The 19,905-nt window shown below is 30.8% G+C and overlaps 2 protein-coding genes across 5 annotated transcripts in view; one reads left to right on the forward strand and one right to left on the reverse strand.

Annotated features, from left to right (window-relative positions):
• LOC113403416 (medium-chain specific acyl-CoA dehydrogenase, mitochondrial) overlaps window positions 1-19,905 on the forward strand; it is a 345,704-nt gene that overhangs the window by 203,472 nt on the left and 122,327 nt on the right. The window lies entirely within an intron of this gene.
• LOC113403442 (uncharacterized) lies at window positions 15,822-16,929 on the reverse strand. Its single transcript, XM_026643987.2, has 5 exons — window positions 16,818-16,929; window positions 16,608-16,659; window positions 16,433-16,527; window positions 16,263-16,358; window positions 15,822-16,181 (listed from the first exon to the last, which is right to left on the reverse strand). Exons 1-5 carry the CDS (start codon window positions 16,830-16,832, stop codon window positions 16,083-16,085), a joined length of 357 nt encoding a protein of 118 aa, XP_026499772.2. The 5' UTR covers window positions 16,833-16,929; the 3' UTR covers window positions 15,822-16,082.

Consider the following 19,905-nt stretch of genomic DNA (forward strand, 5'->3'; position numbering starts at 1 on the left):
ATAAAGAATACTATACATTAGTTATAATGATTATTTATGGTTAATTTATATTATTATGTAGCTGTTGCTGAAGCTAAAGGGTTGATATATTCATTTGAACGCGCTAATCTCAAGACCTGCTAGTCCAGTATTTATTAAGAAATTTATTATAAAAAATATAAAATAATCCTACGTATAACGCTGTCTGGCAAAAAAATGCAACTACATTAAAATAACATTATAAAAATTAAATATATATATAATAAGGGCACGGAGTCACGGGCAGCACAAAACATAATGCTACGACCCACGGAAGCAGCTGTAGCGTTTAACGCGGGCGAAATCGCGAGGAGGGTTAAATGCGCGAGCAATTTCCGTAATTGTACCTAATCAAAGATTAGCGGATACTTTATACATCCTTAATAAATCGCCTAGAAGGTGGAACTAATTTAGACCACAAATATATATTTTGCAAAAAGAAACAAGTCGTCCTAAACAGTTTTAAGTATTGACAATTCACTACGCGCATAGCGTTAAATGCAAGCTTCATCGTCAAAACCTCGCCTTTCATTTAGCCATATACATAATTATTGTTAAAATAAAAAATAGATTTTGCTTAATATAACATTAATATTTATATAAAAAAAACTAAAAAATACTCACGATGTTCAAATCCCACAATCACTTTACTTTACAGTTACGTTTCAATTTAAGAAAACTTCTTTATTTAATTACAAGCAATTAAATATTATTTTTGCATCTATTAAAACCCAGCGCGTAATGTACGTCTTTCTACTACCAGAGTAGGACAGCAAACTCCACTAAATATGTCAGTCTGCGCATGTCTAGCCTAATATCGATTAAAGTTGCGATTATAAATAAGTTAGCCTCTACTTGTGACCTTAATTGACTTCTATTCCTATGTTTTTAAGACTTTATTTACAAAAAAAGGGGGAATATACATCAGGATCAGCAGGAGATGTTTATTTTTTTATTTCAATAGTCTGATCAATTTAGATATTTTTATTTTGGGACTGCGCATTATCCTCTATTTAAAAACGTCTGTAAAATTAAAAAATATATATATTTATTTAACTAATAAAAGACGTAAAAATATATTTTTATGATTAAAAATTTGATACATGGCAATTCTGATTTATTTATGTTCGGATACCTTTACTGGATTGAACACTTTAATCAAGCTCACTTTATAGTTTCAATATTCAATATTTTAGAAAAACTATTTTGTATTTTGCTTGGACAAAAATAAAGCTGCAAATAATTGTTCATACTATTCACTCACCTAACCTATAACCAATAAAATTTCGATATAATTTGTCAAGTCCTTCAGATAAACACATGCTCTAGTCATCCAGCCAGATGAAGCGACGACCTGAAGAACCCAACCGGACATTTTAAAACTGGAACATCTGCTACCAGTCGTTACTTTGTCAGCTAAGCCTGTTAGTAAATAAAAAAACACGGAAATAAAATATATGGTTCAGTTTCAGTGAATTATAACAATTCAAACTTACGCGTGCATTTATGAATTTACTTGTGCTTTATTTATTTTTAATTCATCTCGTGCTTGGCGTTGAAGGAAAACATCTTGAGAACATCTCCATGTGTTGGCTGTAAATCTGCTGCGGGTGCACCCATTGCATTCGAGACACGTAATGAAGTAATTTCCAAAATTTAACCTCAAAATTTTCAGATTTTTAATTAAAACAGTGTATAGTATGCTGATAGTTAATATTTTATCTTTTATATTATATGATATAAAAGACAAAAAAAATCTTACGATCCAAATCTTTAATCAGACAATTAATAAAATTTAATTAGATTTAAATTTTATCTCTTCAAAATGTCTACGAAAAAGTCAATGAGACTAATTAAAAGTAAAAACTTTTTAAAAAAAAGTACTCGTATTTACTGAGTTTGAAAATATTAATAGATAAAATTATTTACATCAAAATATTTAATTAACATGTTTATCTATACAAGTAAATTAAATCATAGCGTTAAATGTGTCAAATGTGAAATTACGTTATAAGTTAACAGTAAAAGTTTTAGTGTAAAAGTTATTTCTTTTTCTTTTTAAAAAAAATAAAAGCTTGTTTTTAAAAAGGTTTTTTACTTTTAATTAATTTTTTACTTTTTAAACTCGCATTCGTATTCTCAGTAAGTCCTTTCATTTGATGCCCATTTTGTTGGTATTCATTAAAAAAAAATCCGCTTTTTGGGTGTTTTGCCATGCAGGATTTAGAAAGACGTCACACAGTAAACCATGCATTGTTAACCAAATTGAACGTGTATACAAAATTTCAGCTGAATTGGTTTAAGATTTCTTCTTCAAAATTGATTTTCAAGTTTAATAAGTCCGCCATATTGAATTAAGAGTGACGTCACATATTGTAGGACTGCATTGAAAATAATTGGTCCGCATACCTTGCAGCCATGTTAGATAACCATGCATTGTCATCCAAACTGAACGTGTGTACAAAATTTCAGTTTTAATCGGTTAAAGATCTTTGGTTTAAAAAAAATGATATTACATATATCATGAAACGTTTTTACTGATAATCGATAATTACTTAGGTAATAGTAATTATCGATTACCAATATAAACGAAGTCGAGATAATTGGCTAACTATGGACAAGACAATGAGACTTGTTTCTTTGAACTAAAAATGTGTTTTTTTTTTTATTAATCTTAATCTAAATGAATATTTCTATGTAATCTTCGCTTGAAGTTTCTGTTTGTTTAAACAAGAGAACTGAACTGAATATTTTATTAAATATTATAATTTGATCGTTGAATATAAAATCTTATGTAAGCGGTAATAAAAATAAAACAAGAAATACACTCACGATATACAGGGTTATTGGTAATTCGATGGTATTCCCATTAGGAGGTGATAGGGGTGATTATTTGCGATAATTTTAACCCCCATATGCATGATGCAAAAGTAACCCATTTTTGAGTTATCACGTTTTTTCGATTTTTTCAAAAAAATTGCAATTTCAAAAATTTATTAAAAAAAAGTATCAATTAAAATCTATTTTTTTATTCTAATTTATAAAAACGATTAAACACTGGATATTTTTCAATATTTAAACAATAATTATCGGTCCAAATTTAAAAATGCGAGACAGAAAACGATATTATTTCAATTTTTTTTTTTTCCCTCAAATATGCCTGAAATACAAAAAAAATCATTATGAACTTTGTTCTGCAGATTATTTTAAAAACATAATCGTTTACTTAGCTTTCCGAAAATGTATTAAAACTAGGAATATATTTCAAAGCACCCGAAATAAAATGATCAGAAAGGACGCTGGTGGAAATTCGTATTCGAACATGACCGAATTCGTACTAAAGGTCGCTCTTTAAAATTCCCACAAAATTGATTTAAAATAATATCCAATGTAAAAAAAAATTTTTATTTACTTAACTTACTTAAAACAAATTTCAAATAATTCAAATTTGATCTAATTATTTTTAATTAATAGAATTAATATACAAAATATTCAATACATAAATCAATTAAGAGTAACGGCTAGCGCACATCTAGCGCAGCGCAGAGCAATTTCTAGCAATCAATTAACAAAATTTCGCACATAACATAAACCCCTATATAAAGTAAATACACATTCTAAACGAAGTTGAGATTCAATTTTCACTTCATACAATTTTGATTCCCCAGATAGTATTTGGATTTTGTAAAATTACACAATGCAATAACGTGATCTTCACTGCAAGATAGATCTGTCGTCTGCAGAAAATTGTATTCAAGATTAAACAGATACAGTATAGAGTTATTTCTCTTAGAAGATATTCGCAGTTAAATATGTCCTGTTGACATTTATATTGAACATAAATTGATTAATTAAATTCCTATAATAAGACATCTACGTTTACAGAATTATACAAGTGCCTATAGACATTAATGAACTAAAAACTTATGGACTAAGACTAATACAGTAAAAATTTTGACAAAAATATATTGTAAAAGAAAACTACATCTACAGAAGGAATAAGTATGAAATTATTCAAAATAGAGATCAAAATATTCTTTCGGATAGAAGCAAAATGAGTATAATAGGTGTTGCCTTCCTTAGATACTCATTCTACAATTACAGTTTGTCTTATTTCTAAACATGGTATGAAAGCATAATTTTATAACAGAGTCAAATATAATGCAATAAAGACAGAACTACAAGAGACACATTACAAACTAACACTAAACACCGATTATCCTAACATCGATACTGATATTTAATCAGAATAAAGAAAATATAGAATAATTAACAAGACATGAATTTAATAAAGACAACAGAAAAATCGAATGAACCCAATTACTAGTTAGAGAAAGATGCAAGAGGAAATAGAGAAATAGTAAAAATTAAAGTATAAAACTGACACTCCCATTTCTCTGTTGCACTCCACTGAAAGTGAAATTGCCCTTTATTTTTAAATTGACAAAGTACATTACAAAAAAGAAATATTTCGAAAACATTTCAAAATCTTTTACTTTAAGGTGTTAGCCAGAGCTTTCAATTGAGACAAAAAGTCCCAACTTTCATTGGAATTAGTCTTTTACTCATATTTCGGCTTCTTGCAAAGTCGAAATTGAATAAACATTGCTACCGAATTTTCAACGATAAATATCCTCCATAATATTCAAAGCTTCAAAATATTGTAAGAATAACATCATTCAAGTCCTATTCTTACAATATTTGAGTCAATTGTTTCTGTTTGACACTATGATGTTCGCATAATTATTAAAATAAGACTATCTGCCAAACTCAGAGACATTCAATGGATACTTAAGGTGATACCATTCTGCCGCGAGTACGGTACGCCTTCGAACACAGCGCGCCACACTCTCGTGGAATTTGCCACTCGAGAAGCATTAGAGAGCATTGCCCGCTTTTCTGTAGCGGTCATTACCGGTGGAGACCTCTTGCTGCTGAGCATGGACGCAGAATCAGGCCGTGGAGTGGATTCGTGAGGTGAGTGCCACCGCTAACTCGCTCCACCCCAGAAAACCGGAGACAAGGCGACGACGCTATGGGCACCTTCTTCCCCAGCAGTAAGCGTTGCAGGGATCAGAGATTTCTGTTCTGTTGATGATCAGTTTTTCTGTACTCCGGGAACCCCTGGATTGTCCTTGAGTGTGGCAGTAAAATAGATATATAATATGATACTTAACCTACTGTTAATCTATCAAGTAACTAAAGCGAAATAAATCTTAACCTAGAGATCGTTCATCACCGCTTAAAGGCGAGTCGTATTTAGTATACTTTAACGAGCATTTGTCGTAAATATACTAAATACGAGTTTTAACTAACCAACTATTTTTAAAACTATTCTCAACTTACATAAACTCTGCATTAACTAAACTTTTCCGTATGTTATTTTTATTATTTTTAAACTTTTTTATTATTTTTTTGTATGATTTTTTCATTTTTAATTAGATAAATATATTTATTTTCTAAGCTAGAACTATATTATATAATCCATTAATTATTAAGCAAATATACTATTTCGTCCCGTAGAGCGAAACATCGATAATTTTGTGGGCAAAGAAAGATCATTATTTAAAAATTCATACATATTATGGTTTGGGTTGGTTGCGTGATGATATTGATGAAGATATATTTTTTGTTTGGTTTACATGTTTCATAATTTATGATCTTAATATATATTTGTAACAACTTAAATCAAAAAGTTAAAAAAAATTTAGGAGAGTTTTATCACACTTTAACTCAATATTGGAATTCTAGGATTATGTGAATTTTCGCTCTATGGGGATTTGTGGTATAATTGCATTTCAAGAAGCTTATTTACAATAATTATAATAGCAAAAAATGCTTACTGATTCACCTACAAATGATTTTAGGTGGTGATTAGTAAAATATAATTGTCTTCTTCCAATGCATCATTGAAGACATTGAGAGTGAAATCTACGTTTAACTAAGCACCCGCTAAGAAACATTTATAAGTAAAAACATATACGTCAATTACAATTAAACAAGAGATCGATTACAATTTTTAAGAGTGAGTTTCGATTTTCTTCTTACAGAATAGCTCTACAGAGGCAAATGTACCTCTTCATAAAGTACGTGAAATTTAATCAATTAATTTAATACTATTTTTTGATAACAAATAACATTTATTCATAAACAGGTGTGACAACTGTTAAACTCTGAGTATCCCACGAAAATAATTAATAGTACAAAAAAGTTACACTACAGATTCGAAATGCTTCTGATATAACATAAAAGTAATCGATCACTTTGAACAAATCAATAAGGTATTATATACAGAATTAATCTATCACATTTAACTATTTATTTACAGGCTACTCATTCTTGCTAGATCATCCCTTTAGACCTTAGCAGAATTATTAACCTAGGTCATTAAGACTAACTTAATTATTTAATGTAACGCTTACCTAAGTATACTTGATAAACTTAACAATAGAGGTAGTCGATTCAGCCACACAGGAGATACATTTTGATTGTATATATTGCACATAATCGTTAAAGTAACATTATTTTTAGGTAGTTCTTTTGTGATTAAAATAAAGTCACAATTTAAATCATATAAACACATACGAAACTCAAAGATTAAGTAATGTTCATCACGTATATAATGAGTAATTAAACGATAAAACGGAATTGAAATCTGGATATAATGTAACGCGTGAAATAAAAAATCAAAGGATTGACATAAATAAAGCATGTTTATAAACAAGATCTTTAAATATTTAATCGAGATAATTTATTATGTGCAAACTGCAGATGCTTTGTTTTTTAAATATCAGTCTGTGGATCGCTAATATACACTGCAAATACCACCACTGTGCCGCCTACTTTTATTTAAGACTAATCTTAAATGTACCGAGTACACGAGGCATATATTTAAAAACATATTTCCGATATGAAAATGTTGTATACAGTTTGTAACACTTTGAACCCCAAAAATGTGAAAATTCTTTCAAATTTATCTCTTTGTATTTTTGATTTTCATTCAAGTTTATTCCACTAAATTTTTAATCTACAATCACAAACGGAACCCAAAAGTGCCGATGAAACTTCTATCACATACAAAAATATTGTTTTAAAACACATGTCCTCATGACACAACAGTACATTGATCTTAGACTAAAAAAAAAGATACTACGTTTAATATGAATTTAACAGACGATTTGCAAGTTAAGATGTTTATTAATATAATAAGAAGCTAAGAACAAAAAATGTCCAGATTATCTCAGAAGAAGCCTCACATTCTTTGATATAATCAGCATTTAAAATACAACGCAATATTAAACCAAAACTAAAAAAAAAACCGTTTTTCGTTGCTCTAATTGCTGAAATCTACGTAATGACAGAAACAAGTAATCAAACTAACATAAGTGACCACTAATACTGACCAATGATTAGACTTACCGAAACAACTGATTTCAAAGTAAATGTCTGACTTCTCCTTTATCTATATGTACAGAGATATCTTTTTCTTATAAAAATTCTACTCATTAATAGCTAAGTGAACTTTGTTTGGGTTTACGACTAACTTACTCTTTATATCTTATTACTATATTACTATTGTCTTGTGAGACAATAGCAATGTTCATAACAAATAAGCCTCCCAGCCTGTATTATATTATTTCGTTTTTTAATAATCCGGATATCAAATTTCAAACTCAACTATCGTCCTTATTTGTTTGACGTATTAACAAAATTTCTTTTCACCCAATAAATATTATTGTGACAGTATAGAACGTTGTTATAAAATACAATTTAAAATAAGAAATCCTGACAGTATGCTTTTTGTCTTTTTATTCAAAATTATAAGTATTGGGTACAAATATATGCAGGCTAGTAAACTTTTTTGTTTTTTCCTACTAATACTTATCCTACATTATATCAAATGTTGTTTTCGTTCGAAGTTTTATAGATTTCTCGTAGTTCCTGTGATGTATGTGAGATATTCAGTAAACTTCTTGCGAGCTTACCTAATGGCAACTGCATCTAGAAAACACCATTTTTCAATTTATTTATATGTTCATGTAAAAGTTAAAGTATATTATAGGTTTAATCTGCTGTAAACTTTCTTAGTTACCTACCTTTACTGAAATGGTTTCTTTTTTTTCTTTGAAAGTGGAGTAAAGGTGTTGATGTAATTGGGTATTCGGTCTCATGTATGCCCGTTTAAAATCTCTCATCTGTACTGGGTTTTTCGTCCGATACAAAAGAAGGAGCATTTCTCCCCTCATCTCCCTTATATAAAAAGATATATATATATTAGAGTACTTTGTATACAATAAAAATATTTAATTCGATAAATTGATATGGTATGTAGGTTAGATACAATTTGTTAAAAATATTTTGTTCACATAAAGTGAGACTGGTCTAAATATTTGTATGCCCGTTATTGAACAGTGCCAGTCTCGGCATTTCGCTGTAAAATATAATATTAAATATATAAAATGTATATCTTAAATTATTATTACAGCTTTATTATACAGTGTTGTGTGTGTTGCACCTACTACGTTTTCATCCATCCCTCATCACCCATCATTTTATTTTAAGCTAGCAAAGAATTACGCCTCATTAGAAAAAATAAAATAAAAATAAAAATATCCCTAAAAATACATTTAAAAAATACTAGTTGTCGTACGCGCCTTTGTTGCTCAGGTCAGACAGTGTTTGGCATAGGAAAATTGCTATTGTCCTTCCTTTGAATTCATTACATGACTTCATGCCAAATTTAACCAAATTCGATTCATGGTTTGGTTGACAGAGTTACTTTTGCATTTATAATATTAGTAAAGAAAATTGTACGGATAATAAAGTTACAAACGATTTAATTATCATCTATATATTATATATTGAGACTGGTCTAAATATTCCTTTAATGAAAATTGACGTTAAACATAAATACAAAGAAGTACGTCTCGATACAGTATCCTTACATATGCATTCATAAAATATGACCCCATATAACCTAAGGCATACAAAAACCAGACGCCTCATCAAATATGAATAAAATGATACTCACACTAGAACACTTATCGACATACATATTGCCAGACGGAAGGATGAATTCCTAAAATGACAAAATCGTACATTTGAAATATGAGACTTGAAGTAAAAACTTTAAAGCTCATTTCCCAATAGTACAGTTTTGGCGGTTTAGCTTTTCTTCCTTCAAATTGATGATATGTATTTTTAATGAATAAAAAGATTTTATATATATATAAAAATATATATTTTTAAACTATTTAAAATTATTTTAAAAAGTATACTCACGAATTTCACTGATAAACTTTCACACATAGATCACTTCCTTTAAATACTACGTTATTTTATTTTATTTTTATTATTAACACATATTTATTTTTTATTAAAAAATATATATATTATACTTCATCATAGTGTCAACGCAGAAACAAGAATGCCTAGAATTTCAGGTAGGGCTAGCCCAGCTAGACTTGCGCATGTCACGTACCTCCGATACAATCGATGAAACGCTTCCTCCCCAGGGAGGGATATATCAAACTTCATTTAACATGTTTTGATTGGCACAATCTCAGTACACGTGATAGTTAAGCCCCTACAATATATCTTCTTACTTTCAAAGAAATTTTGAAACTTACAATAACTTACTTATTCTTGCCTATTGTATTAATTTTGATTGAAATTTAATACACTATTTTTGGACTTTTTCTGTATTTCAAGGTTTTGTAGGGTTGCTTTTAATTGTATATATTAAGCAACCAACAACAAGTTATAAAATAATAGTATTTAATTGAAATACCTACGTATATTTAATTTCATATCACAAAGGCATACATTTCAGTATTTTTTTGTCCTTTGTTTGTCCAATACCACTCACATTATGTACGCATATTCAACTGAATACGATCAGCAGTCGTGGCCGAGAGGTTAAGGCGCCTGAATTAAACCAGGTTCCCTTTGGGAGCGTAGGTTCGAATCCTACCGACTGCAAAATATGTCCAAGTGCTACTCTTTTTGTTTTTTTTTTTTATCTTTTTAGTTAAATCATTTCCATTACTCCAATGGTAAAAAGTCTACCGTCATTCATTAAATTTAAAAGGTACAGAATTTGATATCCATAAATAGCCGTAAAACAAAACCCTGAAAATTTATCATTGTTACGATAATTCAATCCAAGAAAATTTCTAAAATCTTTTATTGACATTTAAGTCTGATATTCGCATTGTGTCGGTATTGGCGTCACGAACATAAAGTATGAACGTTTTGATTTATTTAGTATAATGTGTTTGTATAATATAAGTTATATATATATAGAAAAATCTCTCATCAGCGCTTCTCCATATAAATTAGGAATAAAGACATGACGACACCTTCACTTTTCTCTTCACGTATCAATATTATACGGTTTAGGCATATTTTTTATATTATCATTTAATAACTTCAAATTTTAATGTTGTTTTCGATCCCACTTTGAAGCCAACTGAGCCACTTTTAACGTTTTGGCCAGTAACTATAAATTTACCAACAATTGATGTAACTAATTAAAACTAGTGTTCGCCCAGTGCTTAAAATTTGACCATAATCATTTCTATTGATATAACGAATACTTTGCTCCGAGTGGAATGATGTGTTGAGTTTATTTTTGTTAATGTTTAGAAAATAATTTATACTAACGTTAATTTATTTAACACTTTATTATATGTACTAGAACAATAAAATACAGATATATAACGAAGGAATATGAGGACCTCGTTATAAGATTCGTAATTAGATGGTCATGAGACAGTGTATCAAACTCAAATAATATTTTACTCTTTTAAAATCGTTTATTCTCTTTTTAAAAATTTGATAATTTCTTTATTTTTTCAATTACATTACATTAAACACATATTAAGCATATTAAGCACATTACACATATTAAGCACATGAAAATTCAGTAGTGCGTGCCTGGATTTGAACCAGAAATCATCGGTTAAGATGCACGCGTTCTAACCACTGGGCCATCTCGGCTCTCATTTTTCAATGACGGCTGACCACCCGTGACCGACGCCCATCCAGTCGCCGCCGCTCCATCTACTTCACTCCAACGTACTAAAGACGATATTGACAATATTTTAAGTGTCAGATAAAGCAATAGATGGCATCTGTGACATATATATATAACATATCAAAGAAAACTTATTATAAGGGGCCTGCTTACCCATTAAAGATTTTTTTTCAATAATACCCAAAAAGGAAATATATACATATAATTTAGTAACAAATTCAGTAATAGTCAGACAAAGTTTATAAAATCTAAATAACAATGTAAGTACATTTGATGGTTCATCAATAGTGATTCAAATCAAATAAATATTTTTGATACAGAATGCCCAGTGCCCATTTTTGCAGTTTTTATGCCCAGTGAAATTCAGTGGCTTAGGAGTTATGTCACAAATAATTAAAATAATAATTATACAAACACATTATACTAAATAAATCAAAACGTTCATACTTTATGTTCGTGACGCCAATATCGACACAATGCGAATATCAGACTTAAATGTCAATAAAAGATTTTAGAAATTTTCTTGGATTGAATTATCGTAACAATGATAAATTTTCAGGGTTTTGTTTTACGGCTATTTATGGATATCAAATTCTGTACCTTTTAAATTTAATGAATGACGGTAGACTTTTTACCATTGGAGTAATGGAAATGATTTAACTAAAAAGATAAAAAAAAAAAACAAAAAGAGTAGCACTTAGACATATTTTGCAGTCGGTAGGATTCGAACCTACGCTCCCAAAGGGAACCTGGTTTAATTCAGGCGCCTTAACCTCTCGGCCACGACTGCTGATCGTATTCAGTTGAATATGCGTACATAATGTGAGTGGTATTGGACAAACAAAGGACAAAAAAATACTGAAATGTTTTGTTTAGGCCTTTGTGATATGAAATTAAATTTACGTAGGTATTTCAATTAAATACTATTATTTTATAACTTGTTGTTGGTTGCTTAATATATATAATTATAAGCAACCCTACAAAACCTTGAAATACAGAAAAAGTCCAAAAAAATGGGTATTAAATTTCAATCAAAATTAATAAAATAGGCAAGAATAAGGAAGTTATTGTAAGTTTCAAAATTTCTTTGAAAGTAAGAAGATATATTGTAGGGGCTTAACTGTCACGTGTACTGATATTGTACCAATCAAAACATGTTAAATGAAAAGCTTTTCTAAGCCCCTCCTACAACATATCCAAAAATCAGCCTTCTCGGCTTATTTATATTTCTCGGCCCGTTTTTTTTTCTATAATGACTGGACTAAAGACTTTGTAGCCACAATAGACGGGGACAAAGACTGCAAAGATCATCAGCTAGGTGGAAGCGGACGCGGCAAAACACAGACAACAAAAATCACGAAGACAGACATGTATTTTGTGATTTTGACTTAAGCGGTTTTTCCTGACATCATTTTCGTAAAATTGAGCGTTTGAATCTTTACGCCTGCATCTGAAATGCATTCTTGATGTCGCTTTAAACATTCAGACTGCACCTGAAATCCATAATGAATGTGGCTTAAAACGTTTATCCAGGATCAAATATTAATTCGAATAAGCCCTTAATACACTTTGATCTTTAATCCATTTTCGTTTTACTTGATGGTATAACTCATTTTCTTAAATCAATTCAATAATCATCTGTCATATCTGACATCACAAAATTGTAAATGGTGGAAGTTCAAACATTTTTCCTATACTTGAATTACGCTTTCAGCTAAGACAGTGTTTTTGGCGACGGCAACTTTAAACAGCGATTCTGTAAGTATCGGAGCGAAAATCAATGAAAATTGATATTTGTTAAGTCACATTTATTTTTTCAAACTTTTGTCGTTCACTGCTGGATAAAAGCCTCCCGATAGAACGCCAACCATACCTATCTTGGGCAGCCCGCATCCATACCGTACCTGCTACCTTTTTTAACTCGTCCGTCAACCTTGCCACAGGGCTTCTTACACTACGTTTACCTAAGCGTGGTCTCCACTCTATCACGTGTCAGCTCCATCGGCTATCAAGGTGCCTGGAGACACCCATGACGCCCTCTCCCGTGCAGTGCTTCGCTCGTGGCTCGGCGAAGCTCTCCTCAGAGGGCGAATTCCCGTACTCCGCATACCTAGTGCATACTGCAGCACGTGACCATCCCTCCTCAGGGTCGTCTTTAATAGGAAACGTGAAGCCCCCATGACCATAACGGTCTCACAGAAGGAGGCTTCGGCTCTCCGCGTCGATACTCTGTGAAGCATCGCGGACACGTTTACTCACAGGAAGAGGTCTCGTCTAACCTCGTGGAATAGGATCTGCCTCACCGCCCCAATACATTTCACCTACCATAACTTACGGTGAAACGTGGATACTAACTGCGGTTATACTTCGAGCTATGCTCGGAAAGCTTTATGAATAAAATCGGATATGCGGTTATCCGAAGAAGAACCAGAGTTACCGACGTAGCTTGCATTATTAGTAGAATGAAGAGGCAATTACTTATTTCGAAATTTGGAGCAACCGAGTCCATGAGTGGAGACCGCGGATCAGCAAAGTTTTCATCATCGGTATGATGATTTGAAGAAGATGGTATGACCCGATTGGAAGAGGCCTATATCAGAAGTGGATTGTGATTTACTGATGTTGTGTGTATTTATATATTTATTTATTCATTTTTACATTTTACTGAAATATATTCGACAGATTTTATAATACTGCAAAATCTATTTATTCTAGACGCCAATCTTTATTATACACACTATTTTACTGTAATTTCAAACAATTCACTTTTATTGTGAAGTGCTAAATAAGTCATTTTGGTCTTTTTTATGATACTTCGGGTGATTAAGCTGATTACCCTGATCCTTTTTTTATATCAATGAATTGTTAACTCATTTATCCTTACACTATAGTACCTAAATGCCACTTAAATCATTATATGTATATTACTTATTATTAAATATTATCCTGAACCAAAAATTTCAATTTATGGATGCTTGAATAATTAAGCCTGTTTCCGAATAAAAGCGAATCGAAGTCATTTTGTATCAAGCAACCGATATTTCAGGTAAAAACCGATGTAATCAAATGAAACCTAGACTAACTGGTTGTGATTTCTTCAAGGAAAACAATATAGAAAAAAATTTAAACATTGTTTTTTATGTTTTATTTTCCAGAAAATGAAACTTTAAAATACTCTTCTGTATATTTACCAAAATGTTGCTTAATCATTCTAATATAATCTCTGGCGAAATTGACCCCACCTGAGTCGCGAAGAGTCACGGCACAGTGACTTTTACTTACACACGATAATAGCCAAACGAGAGGTATCACGCTCATATCTTGGTACATCTGTTGACACGACGTGCCACAGCAGCTCCAGCGCAATTCCTTGGCGCCAAATATTGGTGGAGACCTCGCACTGCCGAGCATGATAATGGCATGCTTAGTAGCGAGAGGTCCTGGAAAGAGGTGATCTGGTTCTTGGATGGTAGAGAGTTTTATTATTGTTTTAATTATTATCAATTGATTTTCATAGGAAAACCTTAATCTCTTGTAAAAAGTATTTTATGTATTTTGCTACTGGCCACTAATACTTACTTCAGTGTATTGTCAATTTAATATTTTCTGCAACAGTCTCTTAAAATATATATATATTTATTCGGTGAAATAAATTCAAATTGATCCGAGCTCGCTCTTTTATTTTATCCTAACCTCCTTATTGACCTACTCCGCCAAAAAGACCAAAGAGAAGGCGTTGGTTCTACGCAATTCTTCTCCCACGCTATGAGCATCGCCGGGGCTAAGGAGATTTTCTGTACCCCGAGTACCGCTTAGATAATGGACTTAACACAGGCGAGTTAACGGTTAACGGGATGTCATGGTAGCATATTCAAGCAATTCTGTGACGACTGTTCCTTGAAGAAACGGAATGGGGTCAACTGGTTCTTTAGTAGGTATTCCCTCATACCAACCAGTCTTCATGTGGTAGAAATGTGTAAACGCATTTTTGAAACTAAATAAAAAAGGGACGCAAAGCAAAGTGAGATACAATATATTAAATAATATCTGACAGAGTAAAGACTTAGTAGAAAATCACTTAACATAAGACTTAGCTTACAAGAGCTTACTAATACTAAATGTTGGTATTTAGATCGATTTTATTGGCTGAGTGATAAGCCGACACTCAACACAATTTGTTGCTAAAATACATATATTTTAGCAGAGAGGTAGAAAAGTAATATCTCTGCTAAAGTATCATATACGGGCAGAAATTTAATTGCCATTAAGAAATCTATAATTGATTATCGTCTTATGCAAAGAGAACATCACGTAATGGGATCAAGGGTAAAAATTGAGACGTAGAGTGTCATGTACATTCGCCAGTAATTCATTTATGGATAAATGTTGATAAATTTAGCACTCTACACTTCTAAGAAAACATTTATTCTATAAAATTCTTGCTCAAAGGTATAGCATGGATAATAAAAACATATTCATCATTCGCCATCGCCGCCTTTTAATAAATCAATAAAACTTCTAAGCTACTCTTTTTTAACTACTCACTACTAATAATAAAACACACTAGGTACTTCAATTTCTAACATTCTTTTTTACAATGATAGTAATTTCCAAATACTTAATAATAAATTTATAAATGTAGTTGTAAATATAAATGATATCGGTGCCTTAATATTTGTTTAAAACATTTTTCGTAAAATTTTATTAATATAATCAAAATTTTGAAAAACTTTTAAAAATATACAGACATAAAAAGTTATATATCTCAGGATTATATAGAAAATCCGAATTCCAAATATTACTATAATTTTTAATGTAATAAAAAAGTATATTTTTTAGAATATCCATCTTGTTGCTAAATTGGCTCAAGATTCACTGTTTACACGGTTATAGAGGTGACAGTTTGAAGACAAACCTAAGAAATTTCTGAATAGTACGAATTACAATTTTACCATCAAAATCCACTTACATCCATTAATTGGAAAATCTTCGTACCTAGTACATTTCTTTTTAAACAAATAAATAATTAAGTATTTATTGTTGATACTGAGCCGGCAGCTTGGTTGGGTGCGCCGGCAGTGCATTCATCACCCGTCACTTGAGACATCTCCATCGCCTTTAATATCTAAAAAAAATACACGTTCAATCAAATTTCTTTTTTTTTTCTTTCTATTACTATAATTTAATTAAAAAGCACATAATATACCTTGCTCATGACATTGTCTTTGCAAATTTGGAGATTAGCGTATAGCCTTTTTTTAGTTTCTTCGTCAGCGTTGGGAGGGATAACGGCTGCCATTACCTATAACATGAAACATATTTTTAAAAAAAACCTATGCCTATTTCATACATTTAACAAAAATAGTTCAGACATACTTCTTCTTCAATAGACTCAAACATCTTGGGGAGATTACTGAGGTATTCATTTATTTTAATTCGATGCAGTATCTCTCCGTCTTTGGCTCCATACCCTGTAACAATTGGTTCAATGTTTTACTGATCTCGTGTATTGACTTATTTTATATAGTTACACTTTTTGGAAGATACTTACCCTCGTCTTTATTTTTACGATCCATGCCCCACTGGGATTGATCGGGAGATTTCTGTAATCATTACAATTTTCTTATTAAATAATTTATGTTATAAGTAATTTATACCTACAACTTAACGATGATCTAATTCATTTGTAAGTAAAATCTATTTCGCTCGCACGCAAATAAAATAATTCCGATAATATGCTATAATATATAATAATACTCACGACGGTGAATTCCATCTCTCAATACACTTTAGGAATTTGGCTTCAAACTGTTTATTGATACGATTATTAGATACCAAGTATAATAATAACACGATCAAAAACGTCGTCAAAGACTCAATGCTGAAAATGTATTGCCTAGATTTTTATAGGTAGTTAGGTTCAGACGGCATAACTGCGCATGCCTAACAAACAATCAATACATTTCGAAGGTCCGATGACATAGGTGTATCATAAATGTGATTTGTTGAACTATGAGGGTTGGCCGATGATGATGATATTGACATCTTTCTTGACATACTTGCATAATTAAAATTATTTTTTCTAAAAATAATAATAATACTATTTTTATAAAATAATAATAATATTTCACTTAAATTTAATAATTTAATATAACATTTCCTATTTCAATTTAATTAAATATAGTATCATTCATTAAGCAACTCATTGTACGAAGTTCATTTAAAGATTGTACCGTATTTCCATCGAAGAAGAAAAAATTATGAACAAACCTTAGATTTACGAATTCTATGAGATTTTCCTATAGCTCTGCTATTTTGCATTACAGACAAATTTTAATTAATGCAAGTTCAGATCTAATGCAACAGTATTCCATTTCACTACTTATAACCACTTCCATTTCACTTTAAAAATACAAAAATTCGATGAAAACTTCGCTGAAATCCAAAACACGTCAAACCTCACGTCAAACATGGTCATTAAAATTACAATACAACACGTACATAGATACAACAGATTTATAATAATTAATTTATAGTGTAAATATGTAATATAATAAAAATGAAACACTTTTTCTATATATTTCTTGACATCGTGGATCTGATCAAGCAAGAATATCAACCATAGAAAGTGCTCTGACGTAAGTTGGTATGTAAATTTGTTTGTTTGTCGAGATTTTTGCGTATCTATAAGATTTTGTATTTCTTGTATGGGTTACTAATCGCTACATGATAATCTTTTTGCCTTTTATTACCATTGTATGTTTTCTTTACTTTGTATGTTTATTATAAACTCATGTATCATATTTTATTAAAGCTTTTATTTTTTTACTTGTTCCTGTATGTCTCTTCTTTTCTCATTCTTCTTCTTCTTCTTCTTCAATCTTCCTTAATATTAATAGTAGTTATCACTCAGTAGTAATCCAAAGGGATTTAGTTTAGGTTTTTCCCGAGATTTGACAGCGTCGCAATAAATGGATTTGGTTTCTTCTGGTGATTCTCTGTCTTTTTCCTAAATAATAAGCTATGAAGCCAACGATTTTGATTTTTACTAATTTGGAATCAATCAAACAATCAAAATATACTTTATTCAAGTAGGCTTTTACAAGCACTTTTGAATCGTAATTTAACAAACTACTTAAAGTAATGCTACCACCGGTTCGGAATGTGGATTTTACCGAGAAGAAACGGCAAGAAACTCAGTAGTTACTCTTTTTCTTTGTGCTCCTCAATCTAATCCCATCCCATAAAATTTTAGCCTTTGTACTTGTTTATTAAATAGTTTACAGTTATGCTATCACTCTGGTTCAATATTAATAAAATAAAAAAATAGCCTACTAGTTGTACAAGTATTCTAAGCCTACGTCAATTATGATGTAAAATATCTGAACACACGACTATGGCTGCAGATCTCAAAAGCCCTTATTCAGAAAGTGCGTTATTGATTCCAAAAGGCCAGTTTACAAAGACAATTGTTTGCTGACAGTTAAAGGCCTTGATGAGTATAAATATGATGTTTCCTGACCGGTTGCTGGAGGACCCAATAATCGACTTTAACTGGCCGACGTAAAGTTTATAATCAGGACCTCAGGATTTGTTAGCCTTATATCAAGTCTATAAACCAGCTAGGTAGAATATCTCATCATAACATCTCTCTGTCGGTAACTTGACTAAAAATGCACCGAATGAAAAATAAAGTGTGTATCAAAGTGTTGTCCTAGAGACAAATTTCTAGATATTTTCTATATGATAACGACACTAGATTATTTGTTAGTAATCTAGATGTACAAGTATGATCAAAAACTATAGTGGTATCTGGTAACAAATAATTCCCCCTTTGTAAACCCCTTTGTTTTGTGTTAGACAAAAAGTATATTCAATCTGTCCATAATGTATCATAAACCAATCAAAAGTCCCCGCCGACGCACACAAGCAAATTACGTATACAATATATCCGACATGTATTCACACATTCAAACACATATTAAGTGTACACATGCATAAATGCATTCGCTGTCCAGGCACCAGTAAAATCAATACTTGCTTGCTACCGTATGTTTATTATATAGTATTTAATAGCTATAGTACATTATAGTTACTGTACATTTGTGTGATTAAATAGAGTCATACTAGAGTTATAGTTTTGAAAACTTGATTATTTTGGTCAAAGTACTTTTCAAAAGAATTGAAAAATACTTTGACAAAATAATCAAGAAGTTCAGAAACTGAAAGTACCACAAACCAGCGCTCTTCGGTTAAGACTTACTCACGGGCTATTCAGCTTTGGAAACTCATTAATATATAAGAAAATGTATAAATCGATAGTTACTACTATCGCGTCCTTGTTTAGAGGTTTTGTTACATTATATGTATATCGTTTTTGTTTATAGATACTGTACATACAATTTCAGCTAATTCTGATATTTATAAAATCAATAACCAATGAAAAAGTCTTGTTTTTCTGAATATTTGTTTGAGAGATTAATTAACCTGATCTATTACCGGCTGATAGGAACCACTGACATAATAAAAGCTAAATTGTTAGATTTAGCTTTATAGCTACATCTAACAATTACCATATTATTAGTGGAAGGATTTCATAATTTATTTGTGTACATCTGGAATCCAAATACATTACAAATTATAAATTGTGATTACAGACATTTTTTTTTATTTTCTTTTTTAATTTTATTTTTTTTATTTTTTTTTTTTTTATTTTGCTAATTTGAACTTTTATTTATGTTATAATTAGACAGACGCCTAAATGGGCCACCTGTTTGTAAGTGGTCATTATCACAGATAGACATTGTCTGAAAGAAATATTAACCATTCCTTACAGCACCAATGCGCTA

The sequence above is a fragment of the Vanessa tameamea genome, chromosome Z, assembly GCF_037043105.1.
Source record: "Vanessa tameamea isolate UH-Manoa-2023 chromosome Z, ilVanTame1 primary haplotype, whole genome shotgun sequence".
Classification (NCBI taxonomy): Eukaryota; Metazoa; Arthropoda; class Insecta; order Lepidoptera; family Nymphalidae; genus Vanessa; species Vanessa tameamea.

Coding starts and splice junctions, on each gene's coding strand:
- LOC113403442 (XM_026643987.2), bottom strand. Junction 16,359..16,432: donor TTGAGTCTATTGAAGAAGAA/GTATGTCTGAAC, acceptor TTCATGTTATAG/GTAATGGCAGCCGTTATCCC. Junction 16,182..16,262: donor AAGACAATGTCATGAGCAAG/GTATATTATGTG, acceptor TATTTTTTTTAG/ATATTAAAGGCGATGGAGAT.